Here is a 17832-nt window from a genome sequence, read left to right as displayed (position 1 = left end):
TGTCAGTGGTGCCAAAGGTCGGTCCTCCAGGGCCGGCATCCTGCATGTTTTAGTTCTCTCCCTGCTGGGAGTAGCAACCTTTCCAGCAGGTCATTGTTCTTCTTAGACCTTGTAATGAGCCATCATTGGATCCAGGTGCGTTAAACCAGGGAGAGAACTAAACATCCAGGATGCCGGTGTTCTGTCTTTGTCGATGTGTGTCTGTCCCTATCAAATAAACTTAACAATAATAATAATAATGTTATTTATTTTATATGGTTTTTTTAGTCTTTAAAATAGAAGAATTAAGAAAACTAAGAATGCATAATTTTTGTTTTCAGTATTTAAATTTTCAGGTAGGAACTCTAGTACGCCACCTAAACGCAACGAGACTCCCGTTTGCTTGTGGTAATTGTAGTCCATTTTTGCATCGTGTCGCCCTCATCTTTCTCAATAAAAGAACTACAAGTCCCAGATTCGACAACGCGGAAACGCCACAACAAAGTAGTAGCAACACAATACGGTAGACGGAGGATGTCTTATGCTGGAAAGAAGAGAAAACTAGATAAAACCCGACAGGACCGGGTTTACTTTGACAGCTATTCTGATGTGACGGTACATGAAGAGATGATAGCAGACTACGTCCGGACCAACACCTACCGGACGGCTATTTTAAAGAACAGTGAGTTGATAAGGGGTAAAGTGGTGCTGGATGTCGGGGCAGGAACCGGCGTTTTAAGCATCTTCTGCGCTCAAGCTGGCGCTAAGAAAGTGTACGCCGTGGAGGCCTGCTCCATAGCCGAGCAGGCGGTGGAAATAGTGAAGCAGAACAACGTAGAGGACGTAGTGGAAGTCATAAGGGGTACGGTGGAGACGGTGGAGCTGCCGGAGAAGGTGGAGGTGATAGTGAGCGAGTGGATGGGCTACGCACTGCTGCACGAGTCCATGCTCAACTCGGTGCTGTACGCTCGGGACAGGTGGCTGAAGGCCGGCGGACTCATCCTGCCGAGCCGAGCGGAGCTCTACATCACCCCCATCAGCGACCCGGTGGTGGAGGACCGCCTGTACTTCTGGTACACCGTCAAAGAGCAGTACGGCGTCGACATGTCCTGCATGTCCAACTTCGCTCGGAGGTGTATTAAGAACTCGGACATAATCGTGAGCAACGTGGCCATGGAGGACGTGCTCTCCCACCCGGCCCGCTTCGCCGAGCTCGACCTGCATTCGGTGACGGTGGAGGAGCTGCGGACGGTGAAGGGCCGCTTCACGTGCGAGTCGTTCGGCTCGGCTGCGGTGAACGCTTTCTGTGTCTACTTCACGGTGACTTTTCCCTGCCCGGAAAAACCGCACTCGCTCGTTCTGTCCACGTCTCCGTTCTACCCGGAGACCCACTGGAAGCAGGCGGTCCTGTACCTGGACTCCCCCGTGGAGGTGGTGCAGGACACGCCGTTTAGCGGAGAGGTTAGCATGTTTCCCTCCGAGGACAGCTCCAGACACATATGTATCCATGTGGACTACACTATAGGCGAGCAAAAAGAACAGTCCAAGACTTTTTCCATACCTGATTGGACCGCCGAGCCTCAGCCATAGTGGGGTTTTAGCATGAACTCACTTCCTTCCCCAAATTACTTTTGATTTGTCATATTTACAGTTCTGCTCACTGGATTGATAAAGTGGTGAAAGTATGACTGCAACGAACCTGATACAAACCATTAACATTCAATGTTACATATGCTAAAAATCTGTCAATTTCTGATATTTACTAATTTCTTATGGCTAAAGTACCAAAATATATATACACTAAATTTTATGCAGTTGCTACAATTTGATTAAATCAGCAGTACAGGTTTTATTCAAACATTGAAGCTTATTTTAACCCAATAAAATGTTGAATAAACTGATACCTGCCTAATCTTTGTGTGTAAATTTAACCTTTCAAAGTGGGTTTTTATGAACCTTAAGGATTTTCTATATATTTATGTTGTGTGTCCATCTACAACAGGAGGCTGTTTTCCTCCATTTGCCATTTTGTTCCCAATTTTGTACAGTTTTGAGAAGGAACAGTCGGCAGTGAGTCCATCTGAGTTCAGACCCGCCTTCAGGATGTTTCGGAGTCAGTTGCCTATAAAAAGCAACCATTTACTCTGTTTACTGTGAAGAAATGGGGGTATTTAAAAACGGAGCACCAAAAGTTTTCAGGCCCCTTCAATTTTTTCCAGATTTCATCTGCTTTCCTAGAAAATCACTCAACTCAGTGGTGGTGGAGGCAAAAGTACACTCCATGTAGGCAAGGACGCAGTCTGACAGACTTCCAGCTGTAATTGCAGTAAAATCTATTTTTTATAGAGTATTGTTTCAGTGGGGCTGAAGTAAAAAATATACAGAACTGTTTAAGGAGATGGATTCATAAAATGGGTCGGAAGATTTGCAGTTAAGTCACGATCGATTTCACTCAATGGTTGTTCCATCCAGAACGGAGCTGGTACATGTTATTCCTCGCTAATACAAGGTTGACATCTTGTAAAAATGAAGCTCCACAGACTCGGCCAGAGATCACCAACCTTTACGAAGCAGACTGCCAATTTTGCACTTGAACCTACTGATGTCCAGAGCCAAAAACTGAAAGGGAAAAATCTGAATTTGAATTATTTAATATGCAACCTTTCTTTGCAAGATCTAAAATCTAATGATTTTATCCAAGTTTTTAGGTTTGAGAAATAAGAAAACTCTTCTACTGCATGAAAAGAAACTGCACACATTTGAATAGCATAGGGCCATTTCCATTACAAAGAAAAGCTTGCTGACAAAATAAGACCTTGCTTGTAATGTTGGTCTCATCGTAATTATTTTAGCTTTTGTTCAGACATGAACGTATCGTTTAATGGCTGCAGTCCTCTGATCTACACAATGCATTATAGAATGAAGTTCTCAGTCACTTATAAAATATGTAAAGGCAAAAAAATCAGTTTCACTTGTAAGAAAATCTCTAAATCAAATTCTCAGATTTAACTTGAATGTTGTGAACGCATTACAACAGGTTAGACGGTCAATTCTTTGAAACTTTTAAACTCTTGTTTGAAACGCCAACCGTATCGATCATCCAGGTGGAATAACTGATCATTTTAGACGATTCTAGTCGTTTTGAGTTGTTTGTCCTGTCTATGTTCATAGGAAAACAGTATGCAGGAAATGTTATTTTGAGTTCATAATAATTTGTGTCTAAATGAGTATTTCATCCTAGTACAATCACGTTTTCATTCAGACATACAATTACGTCTTTTTTCCCCCCAAAATAACTTCAAACAAATAAAATCCCACCGACGTCCTGAGATTGTAACCGTGAAACGTCTGGACATGAATCTCATCTTACCTTCTGCTGGGAAAAAAGTGATCATAACTGTAATGTTGGATCAAACAGTGTTCAGCTATTTCTGTAGGTGCATTATTATTTTGTTCTTTTGCAATATTGTGTTACTCGCAGGTCGAAGGAAGGACAACATGTTGTAACTGTAGCAGACAGCATGAACGCTGACTTAAAGCCAGGTTGCACTTTTTTTTCTTTTTTTTTTAATGGCTTCTATCACCTTTAAAAACTTCTGGAAACATAAAATCAGCTCTGTGACTAAAGGTCAGAAACAGATTTGGTGTTAGAAACATCCTACTCTTGTTTTTTTTTTGTTGTTTTTTCCCCAACTTCAAAATTAGCAAATTAATATCTTAAAGCGATCATGATCTGAAGTCCACTTTCTTTATTTCACTGTGAGCAAATCCATTATTTATCTATTCAGGTGGGAAAAAAATTGCAAGCTCAATTTTGGTATTACCACTTGATGATAATTTCACGAAGTGGAAGCATACATACAGTAAAGAGAACTGGTCCAAGTACTAAACCCTGTGGTGCTCCACAAGTAACGCCCGGAGCGTGAATATTTATCATTTGCCTAAGCAGTCTGGAATCTGTTGGATACATGCGACATAAACCAGCCCAGTTCTGTTCCTTTGATCCCTACAGCATGTCTGAACCATTCTAAGATAATTGTGTGACCAATTATCAAACTTTGACAGTTTGATACAGACATAATTCTCTTATCCGAGGCAATGAGAATGTCTTGGGTGACTTTCATAGCCTCTGTGCTGTGATGGCTCTGATACCTGACAGAAACTCTTCAATCATCTTTAAATGCTCACATAAACCAGTAGCTGCTATTTAAAAAAAAAAAAGACTGATAAAGGAAGCTTAGACATGGGGTCAACAATGTTTTTTTGTTTTGTTTTTTCCAATGTAGAGCCAGCAGGAGATTAATTTTTTCTTGGTACTTTGGCATTGCTTGTACCTATTTGCGCATTTTTAAAAATGTTGGGGAAAGAGGCTCTGACCTATAGTTGAACTATGGCTTGCAGGTAATAAATGATTGTCTCTTGAGGCATTTTGTGAGGGTTATCAAAAGTACTTTTGAAAGCAATCCTGTTCTATAACCAAAGAAAGACCTCCACATTCTCTGGTTTGTTCCCAGTGTTGGCTGGACGTGACCAGAAAACCCCGTTGACAATAATCCTTTTTTCACAGCCATGGATGTTGGGAGGTATTTAACTGCCAACAATCCAGGATCTCAAGACAGTCATGGGGATGTGCACGTCTTTGCTTTTTGCAGCACATGTTCTGTTGGCATCTTTCAGTAGTGACCATCAGATAGGTGGATTTGGAAATCCATCTGAACATGGGCATGATTTTGACTGTTGTGAAGGAGAAGCTGAGCCACATGGTGACGTTCTCATTGTCTGTTTATTCTGTGGTTCATGACCAAAATAAAAAAAAATAACCAGATGCTAGATTCATGTCGCCGCAATGTGCTTTCACTGTAAGCCCGCTGCTCTCGCACATCGGAAAGTGTCAGCTGAGCTGGTTCATCTGATCAGGATGGCCCCCCCTGGGAGCCAGGGACAGACGTAGGACGTTCTGGAGGGGCCACGCATTCCTTCTGGCCTGGGAGTACCTTGAAATTCTCCGAAATGAGCTGAACCGTGTCACTGGGAAGAGAGATCGCAAGGTTTCCCACCTGGGATAAGAGGATGGACGGCTGAAACCCACTCCTATTCTAATTCAACATCATCTGGTTTCAGAACCAAGACTTTTCCCTTAAGACTTTGTTCTGAAGTTAGAAAGGCACGTGAGTCCTTTTGTGTAAGTCTTTGTTCCAGACAGATTCTTTAACTTTCCACTGAAATAAAGTTATTTAGTTGCAATCTGCCTATCGTACACCTGCACTGACTTAATATCTTTGCAAGGGCGGGGAAAAAAAAAGACCATCATGGAGGACAAAGGAAGGTGGCCAGAGAATGGAAATGTCAACCACAGAGCAGGCAGCCGCTGACAAGTGGACAATCCCACTCTGGCATGCATGGCCACTCTCCGCTGGTAGATTCTAAACTAATTGTGATCCATTCCTGCCTCAAATAATTTGGAAACCATTAGAAAGAAGTGTTGGTACTTGAAATGGGATTATTTGTGTTGTATCACACAGCAATTTAAGGGCCAATCGATAGGCTGTGTGCTTAATCTAACTGATTTCAACAGCCATTGTTCACTGGTCAGCCGGAGAACAAGACGGGGGCATCTAAAGAGGAAGAAGTGCAACAAATAATGCTCTCTTTGGATTTTTTTCTGTTTACCTTCTTTCTTAAAAGATTGAGAAACAATTGTTATTTGGCTACAAATGACCCTCATGTCATTTTTTTTAAATCCATATATCAGTGCATTTTTATTGGAAAATTATAATTTAACACCCATAATAGGGGTATTTTTTTAATTTACATTTTTCAACAAGTGATAGTCGTTTCTCTGCTCATAATTCTCTGTGTTTGGAGCATATGAGGTATGATACCAAGACTGGAGATCTAATGTTGGTTCCCGAAATGAAGCATGTTTTCCCTGAATGTCTTTTAAATCTTTCCTTTGTTCTAAGCTTACTGGTGGATTCTTCCGCTTATTCTGATGTATGAAAAAGTTGGATGCGCACAATACCTATAATATGTTAGGACACTTCAAAAATTGCCTACACATACGACACGCAAGTATGATGTTTTAATATGAGGGATGTTAATGCATTTTACATTCAGTCAATCCAATCCAATGTGACTCTAATGTGTGTAAAATACAAAGTTTGGTTTAACAGTAAATGACCCATTTGTACTTCCAGCGGCTTTTCAGTTACGTTCAACATATTGTGAACATATTTCTACACTCTTTAGAGGTACACAACTGTAGGCTTTAAAAAAAAAATTTAAAGACAGTCAGATGGTTTATAATTTGTTGCCACCATTAACTCTGTGTATTCTTCTATTAAAACAAATTGAGGAAGATTGCGCCTTGTTCTGCTGGGAATTTCTCCCAGTTTAAGGAGAGAGGTTCCTCTCCACTGTCCCCACATGCTTGCCCAGAATTTTGAAGATGACTGCAAATGGAGGTGGAGTTTCCACTGATTGCATCAACACAACTTTTCACAAATTGGGTATACATGTTAATTGTTTTTTTGTTTCTTTTTGATGGTACCCTGTTATTTGGAGAAATTGCATGCTTTTACTTGGAATGTAATAGAATGAACTGATCTGAATTTGATTTGGATTGACCTGGATTCTGTATAGTTTGCCTTTTAAATTTTTTAGGATATTTTTTTCCCCTAACGCCTGTTGGGTATGAATAACCTCTTGGCTAAGTGTAGTCTTACAGGGATTTTTAAATCTTAAACAAAAGCTGTGAAAAATAAAATAAATAAATAAATAAATAAATAAAGCATTTCTCGCTCTCATTTATAAATCAATTCCCACTGAAAGCTGACTAGACTCTTGTTGCGAACAGTGTCTAATCATGGCCCCTCATTCATCCTTGCAAGCTAATAACGCCACAAATTAGGCAACGGGATTCAGTTCCCAGCGTCATTTACAGTAACCAATATTTCTGTCAGCATTTCCTGCGAGGACAAATTAGCGATATGTTATTGACAAAAGCTAATCTGGCCGAGCGGCAGACCACACTGTTCGTCATCATTATCGTTAGCAACAAGAACCGACCCCCTCTGGCCCACTACTCGTCCCCTCAAAATAACTCCAGACCGGCGCACTGTTTGTCCCCCGCCTATTTATTCCTGGAGAGAGTAACAGGAGCGTACACTTATTCAAATGAGAAACAGAACCGGTATTTATTCTAGCCCTGAGCTGAAAAGCTCGGCTGAGGAAGCCGCTGCCTATCAGAAAAGCATCCAGCTGAAAGCACCGAGGCGTGACTCCGATGGACGGACACACACACACACACACACACATGCACTGACGCAGCACACAACAAGGATGGATTTGGTTGGCGCCTGTTAAGAAAGTAAATCCCAAATCGCACAACGCGGCACGTAAATCTGAACGGGATGGCCCCGATTCCCAATCAGCCCGAGGCAGCGAAGTACAAATCCACCAAACTGTGCGCCCTGCGTTCCCCCCTCCCCACTAATCCATTTTCAATCATGCACTTTTTGGATTATACCTTCATGTAATTCTTCTCAGGTATTGTTTTATAACTTAATATTGTATTTTTCAATTTGGGGTGAGGTGGGTTACGGGATCAGGGGCGTGGCGCAGGATTGGATGAGCGGCGGCCCGTCTGGAAGCGGCAGATTGGGAGCTGCGTGTCGGCGGGAAGCTGAAAGGAGCCCGATAAACCGCTTTGACTGGGAGTCCAAGCAGAGCAGGTGCAGAAAGGTGGTAAGAATGACCTGATTCAGTCTCTGTGAGGCGATCTGCCTTTCACTGCGAAACGTCCGACGCACAAAAACAGCATCTTCTACCGACTGTCTCACCTTCAGCTGAGGGTTTGAATCTGAAACGTTATTTGCCGTTTTCCTAATCTGCAAAGTCAAACTCTTCTTCTCAACTAACCTTTCACCTCTGCCCACATTTTGGACGCACAGAACCTTTTCACCGTTGCTCAAAATGTGGTAGATATTTAATCATTTTTTGTAATTATGGGCTAAACTGAGATCAGACACTACGTCCAATGATCTATTTTTAAAAATTCAAATCTTCCTTCAACCTCCAGCAATAAATGTAATTATAAATTAGATTGGAACAAGTCATTATAGCAGTTACAAAGTCAAATCTGTGAATCAGTTTCTCTTATTTCATTACACCGACACACACACACACAAAAAAAAACCCTGAATATGGTATCACTGTCTTTCATAAACTCTGGTTAGGAGAACAAGAGGCAGCCTTTTAAACCTTTGCACACATTGTATTCAGCTTGAGGCATTCAAATAAGTTCGATTAGATTAAGGCATTAAAATGGACTCATTTACATTTGGCCACACCTGAAACACTTTGCTTTGTTTGGCACGATTGGAAAGTCAATAGAAAACAGCCAAGATGTCAGAATTGTGGAGCTGTGCAAGTCTGGTCCATCCTTGGGAACAATTTCAAAAATACTGAAGGCGTCACATTTATTTGTTGGAACGAATATGCAGACAAGATGAGGATGCCCAACCATTATAACGCTCAAGAAGGAGACGGGTTCTGTGTCCCAGAGATGAGAGTATTTTAGTTCAAAGTGTGGACGTAGACCCCCGAAAACAAAAAAAACAGAGACATTGTGAAGATGCTGCTGAAGCTGGTAAGACTGTGTCGTTATCCACAGTGTCCTGAAACGCCGCTCAGCACGGAGGAATCCATTTCTCCAAAAGAAACATGAAAAGCCAATTACAGTTTGCAAATGAACCCAGGGAAATCGAACTTCATTTCTGGAGACATGTCTTCATGTTTGACAAAACTAAAGTGGAACTGTTTGACCATGATGACCATCGTTACATTTAGAGGAAAAATGGGGGCGCTTGTACCATTCCAGCTGTTTAGTATGGCAGTGGCAGCATCTTGTTGTGGTGCCGTTTTGCTGAAAGTAGATGACATCATGAGGAAAGAAGATAAAGTAGAAATACTGAAGCAACATCTAAAGTCATCAGCCAGGAAGCCCTCAGCATTGCAGCCAAAGTGGCTTAAGGACAATAAAGTTCATGTTTTGTCAACCCTGTAGAGACGTTGATGGGCAGATCTGGCAAAAAGTTGTGTGAGTGAGGCAGCCTACAAACCTGACTGAGTTCCTCCAGTTCAGTCAGGAGGATCGAACCAGAACAAGCAACTGTGGACCAAAAGGAAAACAGCTGGAAAGGAAAAAATAAATGAAGACAACAGAGGACGACATTTTACTGCATTCTCAAGTAAAAGTGTATGTAATTTATCTGGCAGAAATTGTAATTCCCATCTAGTTGCTGAATAAAATTTTGTCCAGAAAAGAAGAAATGTCTTTCACTAAAGTTATTAGTTCACTGGTAAATTTGAAAGATGCACAACAGAGAAACGATACATTTCTCTATTGATAGTCTGGTAGTTCTACGGCGATTTCCCCCATTTCTCTACACATTGTTGTGAATGTCTTCTTTTTTTTAAAAGACCTGTGGGATTTTTTATTTTTTTTTAAGAATTACTCCAACCTCTTCTTTCTCTTCCGCTTCACCGACTAACAAACACTTTCTTCTTCTGGATAAAACCAACATTACCCTCCATTTAACAATTGCAAAAAAAAATAAAAAATCCAATATTTCCACTCTCAGGTTCCGGCTGACAGAGTTCTGAAAACGAAAAAAGAAGAAAAGCATCTTAGACCATCTATCTTCTAATAACCATTATAATATGACAAAGAAAAATTAAGAAAATGAAGGATATAACACAAGGGAGGGAGCGGGATCCTGGAAGACAGAAGCCTGATCGCGGGTCTCTCAATCTTAGAGCCATCGAACAAACTCACTGATGGATTTCTAGGCTCATCCTTCGCCGGTTCATGAATAGAAATCCTTCCCCTCATTCAGACATTCTCATTGGCGACCTCCAGCACATCTCATGTAACACCATCCCTCCCTCGTATATTAATACACCCGTACTAATTCGTGTTTCGGTACTTCAGCCTGACGTTGTCGCTCAGCTTCGTGTTGACGACCCCCGGCGCCCTCAATGCAGACCGTGAACTTTGTGTGTCTGGGCCTTGAAGGCATCGGGCGAAAAGAAAAAAAAGAAAGAGAAAAAAGAGCTAAAACATCTAAAGATGGGCCTTCAGAAATGTATTGTGAGCGAACGTTTTACAGGGTGTCTTTGTGTCGAGTCAATAAAAGGGGGATTAAATGAGCTCTTTGGTAGCCTCGTGTGGCGCTCTCCCCTTTCTTGTCGCCGAGCGAATTATAAAAAGAGGTTCATGTCAGGCGAGTCGCCCTTGGGCTCAGAGAGGAGAAAACGAGAGCGAGGCAGCTGAGAGGAGCCGTCTCCCCGTCTCTCTAGGAAAGAGAAGACGACGAATTGGGCTGGATTTGAACTCTGCCATAAACCAAGAAGATGTCGTTGGTGCGTTTTGCTCTCTTATTTGCAACGGCAAATCAGTTTACGTGCTGATTTTTTTAAATTTATTTGTATATTTTGGCTCACGTGTTGCTTTAAAAGCCTTCTGTAAATAGAGAAAGGCGTTGGTACACATAAGAGACGATGACCAGGGCGAAAGCAGTGGTCTGCGGATTCTCTCACCACACGAGAATCAGACATAACATTTAAAAACATTTCTCCTTTTAAGATTATTTTCAAACTTTGCTTATTGACTAAAATATATTTTCTTCAAGCCGCAGTTCAAAAGTCATGCGTTTCATTAAGTACCCAATAATGCAGCAGCTTTATTGAATTAGAGTGTCTTAATTTCTGAACACTGACTACTGTAGCCTGCAAACAAGCTACAGAACCTTCACATTTTCTTATCTTTATGTGACGCAGCAACAGAAAGTAGTGCCCCATTGTAAAGTGGAAAGTAAAAGATGCATGGTCTTCAGTTTTTCTCATGAATAAAACTCTTAAAAACATGATATGTATTCAGTTCTTGGTGTTCTCCTGCATTGCCATGTGTCCTACTCAACCATTCCCATCTTCTCCACCGTGGGAATGGTGCGATCAGGTTGACGTGTTGTGGGCTAAAAAGTTCAAAGCCACTCTTATCTTCCATGTTTGTTGCGTTCCCTTCATGGACTGTGGCAAAACACAAACAGAGATTCTTATGATTTGGCTTTCTTCTTGCCACTCCACATAACTCCAGATTTGTGACGTACGCCACCAATAGTTGTCCCGTTGAAAGAGAACCAACACTTAGTCTCTTAGTCTCTAATCCAGAACAAACATAAGATCCAGAGAAACCCCTATTAGTTTATAAATTAAGGATTACTTTTTCTTATTATTATTAAACATGAGGAATTAATATTTAGTCTTGTACTTTTTTTTTTTTTACCTTTACCTCCTTATCTTTTGGTTTTGTTGTTTTGTTTGTATTTTCTTCTAACTTTTAAACTGCCTTGTTGCTGAAAATGTGCTGTGCATATAAAATGACCTTGCCTTACCTAAACTGTGGATCTCTGTCTCCTCCGGAGTTATGGTGGGGTTCTCGAATGTCTTCCTGATGAATGTTCTTCTTGCCCGTTTCGTTTAAGTTGACAACCATAACTTTAGAGGTGTGCGGTTGTAGTCGCTTCCATTTTCACATGATGAGCAGAGAAGTTCAAAGAGCAGGATGCTGTTTATTAGCCAAACGGTGCTTCAAACGTCTCAACTTCATCTAAATGTGTCTGGTGTGTCCCAGGAAGACATTGTTCACTAATGGTTTCTATAAACTCTCTGAGGCCTTCGCTGAACAGGCTGGAATGCTAAAATAATAAATTAAAGTCTACTTACTAACTGTCTTCTCATGGAAACTGCAGTTTATTTAGGGGTATCAGACTAAGGGTGGAATTTTATTCATAATGCATGTTGAATAAATCCTCTTTAGACTTATGTGCTGTTTTTTTTTTTTTTTTGGCCAATGACATTGCTTAACCAATCCATTGATGTTTGAGATGAATGTTTTGCAAGGCATTGCATAATCTGGTTCAGTGATGATGGTGTCGATCTTGGGAAAAGCTGGAAGTCAAACATTAATTCATTAAAACCCCTCAAAGGTTGAAGTGTCTCAGTAAAAGGAGAGTTTTATCCTCCTCATCATCATCTGTATTTTTGTTCTAACCTTTATCCAAAACAAAAAAACAAACAAACAAACAAAAAAAGGGACTTTTGAACAAACCCCCGCTGGGACTCTAATGCCGCTTGACGCTCGTTAATGTGGCCATGGTGAAACGCCAACGAGCCGCCGAACTCATTGTCGATCAGTTGGAAGTTCCCGGTCGCGTTCCTGGTGGTTCTCAGCCGCACAGCGCGGGCTTCCGCCGGAGAATTAGACTTTCAGGTGGAAAGTCAATTGTCAAAGCCTGAGCGCCTCATTGTGTCTGAGAGCAGCGGGTCTGGTCACTCTCCTGCTGTCTCTGAGGCGCTAAGGAAGCCCACTCGGAATCTCTTTATGTCTGTTTTTAACCAGCATTTTTTTTTAAATATATGTATTTCTGATATCGTCTTTTAGAAAACACACACACACACACACACAGAGAGAAATACGCAGTAGGATTTTTTTTTTTCCTCCCCCCAGTCCACCTGTGTGTTCTGCCTGCAGGCACCGGGGGCTCTCTTACACATTCCCCAGGAGCGACGGACACAAGTCGCCCCGTTTCGACAAAACATGTCCCGTTTTAAAGCGGATTTCCTGGGCTGCAGCCGGCCACGCGGCGGGGCTGATCCAGACGGAGGGAAGCGCTGAGATAAAGAGAGAAAGAGGAGGAAAAAAACAGCTCAGGTGAGAGGCTCAAACTGTCCAATTTATTATTACTGTTATTATGTTATTAATCCCCGAGCTGTGGGCGCGCAAAGTTTTTGAAGCTCCGTTGTGACGCACGCCGAGTAGGTGGCCAAAAAAAAAAAAAAAAAAAAATTGCGCGTCGTGATTAGATGAAGTAAGATTTAAGAGCAGGATCTTTCTGTTCGCCTCATCTCTTTATCTACTTGTGTGTGTGTGTTTATTTTTTCTTTTTTAATGCTCGCATCTTTCCAGCGCTTTCTCACCACAATCATCACCTTGGATGCTTAAGTCAGAAATCAGATGCGGTCTTCTTGAGTTGAAAGACAAGCGCGGTTCATCATTTGAGCGACGTTTATTTATTTATTTATTTATTTATTTGCTTGTTTGTTCATTCATAGCTCATGAATTTTTGGAGATTGTTTTTAATAGGACGTAGAGTCGGTGCGCCGCGGAGCTTTCCACTGAATACACACTCCTCTGGTTTTCTCTAATGCCTCTCGTTCCAATGAGGTGAGAGTTCTGCGAGCCTTTTGACCCGCATTAAACGGAGCCTGAGCATCTGACTGGAGACCTCCGACACGCCGAGCCGTGTAGTGGGGTTGTCAAACTGTAAACCCGCGCGCCAAGTGTCACGACCCGAGTTCTGCTGGCACTGCTACCCCGATCTCCTGTCTACACTCTTTGTGATAATCAGTTAAAGTGCGATTGCGTGGAGTGGAGAGCTGCAGGAAGCGGCTCTAGGAGAAGGAGAGAAGAAGTCTAATTAAGATGAGCTGAAGACATGGCGCGTCAATCTGCAGGGGCGGTCCCAGAAAGTTCCTAAGCGGTGCCCACTAATCTTTAGAATTTTGATCTACTTTTTTTTTTTTTTTTTTTGCACACACTCCTTCAGATTTCACACGTGCAAAGCTGTTTATAGCTGCGTTTCCATTATAAATGTGCACACAACTTTGGCGATATTCCACTAATTTAAAAAAAGATACAATCTCGCAATTATCTGTATTTAGAAATGTGATAGAAATCACATGTGAATAAGTTTGTTAACAAGTTTGTGGTCTTATCCACCTGCAGTAACATTTGGTTGTTGATCACATGGGGAAAAAAAGTGTTTCTGTTACAGTTCTTTGGAATGCACACATAAATCCAAAAATCCACCTCATCCCAGCACAATTTAAAAAAAATAAAAAATAAAAGACCAGGTTTTTTGTTTGTTTGTTTGTTTGTTTGTTTGTTTTTTTTTTTTGGGGGGGGGGGTTTTGTGTGTTTCCCTTAATTAAATTTACTTTTGTGATTCCAATTTTCTCATTTATATGGTCAATGGAAACAGCTTAAAGCATAATCGTACGTGAATGTGACTAAATGGGAGATGACGCATGCTAAAATCACATACAGGATGCGCAAATTGTATAAAACCCACGAATAGCACTCTGGAAAGGAATGAATTTTCTGAAACAGAAATTCTCATGTGAAATCAATAGGAATTCACATGTGAGCCTATGATATAAAATAACACCCTTCTAGCATGTGTTTCACATGTGGGAATTACATAACAATAACATGTGCAACACATGAAGGAAAACTTACATGTGGAAGTTGTTTACACATGGGAAGCACATGTGAAAATATTCCACCTATGGAATATTTTCACATTTTTAGATGGGGGGAGGGTAAAATCATACATGTGAACCATATTTAGAAAGTTTTCCCATATCTTAGGCAGGAATTATGTCATGTAGTAAGATGTGAAAGGTGGGAAATTGTTTCACATGTATAAATTATATCGAGTCAAAACATGTTAAACATTTGGGGTAATGTTACATAGACCACTCGTACGGAAAAATTGTTCACGTTGGAGACATTTTCCAACGTGTTGCTCATGTAGAAATTAGAACATGTGAAACCCATTGAAATGTATCCACATGTAAAACGTGTTTTTCACATCTTACAGATTTTACTTACATTCTTGCTTTGGTCCTAAATATTTAATTTAAGGGCGGTGCTTGGACTTGATAGCTGGCAATATAAAGGACAAAATGAGACAACTGTGACAAATCGATTGAAATTTGTTTTAATTTCAAAAAACTAAACTCATATTTTCTATGGATTCATTAAAAAATTAAGCAATGTTCAAGCATTTATTTCAGGAAACGTGGGTGCATAGCTTGCAGCTAATGAAAATTTAAACATAACTTTATTACATAAAAAAATGCTATGTTTTAGCCATGTCGTGGATGTTCCCTATAGCTTGTACTTTCTCAACCACATTTTGGTCCTTCCACTTAACTTTCCACTGGACACAGCTGTATGTAATGACAGCAGATCTGAAGGCTCGGCCAGTTCGACCTTCTCTTGGTTGTTCTCTCATATGTTTTTTATGCATAGACTGAAAATATCTTAGATGCATTTACTGTATCGGTATTTGACCTGCCAAACACGGTCAAATCAGAGGTACATCTTTTAGTGCATTCTTCTCTTCCATCCATCCATCCATCCATCCATCCATCCATCCATCCATCCATCCATCCATCCATCCATCCATCCATCCATCCATCCATCCATCCATCCATCCATCCTTCTTACACCCTTGTCCCTTAGGGGGGTCGGGAGGCTAGCTGGTTCCCATCTCCAGCTAACGTTCAGGGGGAGAGGCGGGGTACACCCTGGACTGGTCGCCATTCTGTTCCTTCTTTCATATAAAAACAAATATTTGCTCACTTTTTTAACGTAGCAGAGCGTTTTAGCTCATCAACACGGCCCAGACAAATGTTTCACTATCAGATCCCCCCCCCGGACTTTCTCTAATTTTCAGAAGACATACTTTTTTTCCCCCTAAAAGCTTCATTATTCCCTCGAGCCTGCGGGGACGCGCACCTGCGTGTGGGACATTTAACGCATCTCGTGAACTCCACTAAAAAGAGGTTCAACTCCTCCCTTCAGAGTTTCAACGCGGTCCCGATAGAGGATGGTGCTGCTGCTGCTGCGGCTGGTGCTGAATGCGAGCCGCTCGGCGCTGGCTGCAGTTTGAAGACGAGCTGGAGGAGGTGGAGGGGAGCGGAGGAGAGGAGAGAAAGACCCTATAGGTGTGCGCGCGTATGTGTGTGAACGAGAAGAAGAAGAAGAAAAAAAAGAAGATGGGTGGGGGGGAGAAAGCTGAGTGCGCTGAGCGTGAGCCCGGGAGCGCATTATCTGGGCGCTCGGTGTGCCACGGAGAGACGCGACCAGGAGAAGATGCGGATCTCCTCAGCAGCCGAGACTAACTGGTGGGATTCATGTCCCCCGCAGCTGAGTGGCTGAAACCTATTCGTAGGACGAAAATAGGAGGATCTCACACCGGCAGTCAAAGTTTTTTCTCTCTGTAGTTGGATTTTTTTAATTCTTTTTTTTTTTTTTCCTTCTTCCCCTGACGCCCGTGATGGAGCGCCACTTGGGAGAGAGAGGATGATGGACACTTTGGCACCTGCAGCACTCGTCCAGAAAATCCCTCCGTCTCCACAACAAGGCGCGCGCTGCTGACCGAGCCCTCAGGACGGCGATCGCTCATTTGTTTTGAAGTGGAAGAGGGGCAAAAAAAAAAAGATTGGTAAAAAAAAAAAAAAAAAAAAAAAGAGAGAGGTGTGAGCTGGGGGATGTTGCGCGCAGCGATTCCTCGGAGACCCGACGTGCGCACTCATCATATTCCCGCCGAGGAGCGCACCTTAAAGAGAAGAGCTCCGGTCTGCCTTCACTGCTCACTCCCGCTGCTCGGAACTTGTTGAGCGGCTCTACAGAAGGGACATAAACCCCGGGGGGACGCGAGAAATGTAAGTTCTCCCTTTGTTCGCGAAGTTTGCGTCGAAATACGACAACACCGTGGAGGTGGAGTTGAGGGGAAGTTAACCATGCTCCGGCTTTGGATGCGTTTCTCCCTGCAACAACGGGCACTTTTGTGTTAAAGGGGACAAAATGCTCGTGGAGACGGGGGACGTAAATTTGGAAATCGAGTGTTTCCTTGGGACGTTTTAGGACGCGCCCCCTTGTGGAAGCTGCGGCCGACCGCGTCGCTATTTACTATATTCACAACTGTTTTTTGTATCAAGCCTGTGTGTAGTTATTAGAACGGCTGCAGCCTCGTCCACTGCTTAAAAATGAATCAAGTCAAAGATGCTTAGTTTTGCTGCTGATATTTTTATTTTACTTATTTATTTTTTTGCTGTTAAGTCTGAATGAATTAGCCCTCAGGCAGATACTGACCTCAGCAGAAGCTGTTAATGCATGCCCGTTTTTTTTTTTGTTTAGTTTTTTTTGGCCTTGAATGAAATAATAATCATAATTTTTTTTAAAGAGACATGGCTCCCACTGTTATCATGGATACACATGAATACGCTTGCTTGCTCCGTGGTACTCTGAGTCAAGGTAGAAAAAGGGTCAGAGTGTCAAATTCACATTAAAGTCAACCTACATCTCATTGGCTTCACTTTAAAACAGAATTTTGGAGATAATTCAATTTTAGCTATTAAATTTATTAAGCAGTTCAAGCTAAATCTCAAAAGTCCTCCCATGTTAAAAGTGAAATGAAGTTTCTTTAACTCATTTCTTCTTTACCAGTGAGTGAATTGTTAAAGGGGACAAAAAACGTGGAGATTAACAAATGGGACTAAATATTGAAGTGAAGCATTTTCTCGGGGGAATTTAACGGTGCGCCCCCTTGTGGATCTCTTTGACCACATCGATGTAAGACGTAATTACACGGTGACATTGCGTCATTATACGTGTGCTCAGCCTCGTCGAAGAAACCATTCCCTTCACTATTAATAACGTAATTGCCTCTGGTGTTCATGGTTGAGTCAGAATTGGAGGCTGACAGTGTCTATTAAAACAAATCCTCTAAACACTCTAAAAAGATCATTTTGAAGGAAATCAAGCATTATCCAATTTCATTTTTGAAAATGTTCTATAAAATCAAATTCTTTGATTCACAGTGAAAAAAAAAACTATATATATATATTTTTTTTTTTAAAAAATTACATTTAGGTTCTCTCATGATAAAGAGGTTTTTGGTTCCTTCCGAGCAGATCATTAAGATGACAAAAAGATCA

The 17832-nt window shown here is 41.6% G+C and overlaps 2 protein-coding genes across 3 annotated transcripts in view; both read left to right on the top strand.

The window, feature by feature from the left end:
* Positions 1-448: 448 nt before the first annotated feature.
* Positions 449-1889, top strand: prmt6 (protein arginine methyltransferase 6). The gene has a single exon (XM_015052824.1). It carries the CDS (start codon positions 514-516, stop codon positions 1567-1569), a length of 1056 nt encoding a protein of 351 aa, XP_014908310.1. The 5' UTR covers positions 449-513; the 3' UTR covers positions 1570-1889.
* Positions 1890-12258: 10369 nt separating this feature from the next.
* Positions 12259-17832, top strand: part of LOC106959947 (netrin-G1-like) — an 81554-nt gene continuing 75980 nt past the window's right edge. Inside the window, exon 1 of one of the 2 annotated variants that reach the window (XM_015052822.1) lies at positions 12259-12754. The gene's annotated coding sequence lies outside the window, so the exon portion shown is untranslated. Of the gene's footprint in view, positions 12755-15575; positions 16558-17832 lie in introns of those variants that run through there. The other variant, XM_015052821.1, reaches the window with a different exon arrangement.

The sequence above is a fragment of the Poecilia latipinna genome, unplaced genomic scaffold, assembly GCF_001443285.1.
Source record: "Poecilia latipinna isolate Pla-1442-1.1 unplaced genomic scaffold, P_latipinna-1.0 Scaffold1136, whole genome shotgun sequence".
Lineage (NCBI taxonomy): Eukaryota > Metazoa > Chordata > Actinopteri > Cyprinodontiformes > Poeciliidae > Poecilia > Poecilia latipinna.
Note: the sequence above shows the minus strand (reverse complement) of the source record. Positions and strands in the feature narration are given on the sequence as shown.

Coding starts and splice junctions, on each gene's coding strand:
- prmt6 (XM_015052824.1), top strand. CDS start 514: ATGTCTTATGCTGGAAAGAAGAGAAAACTAGATAAAACCCGACAGGAC.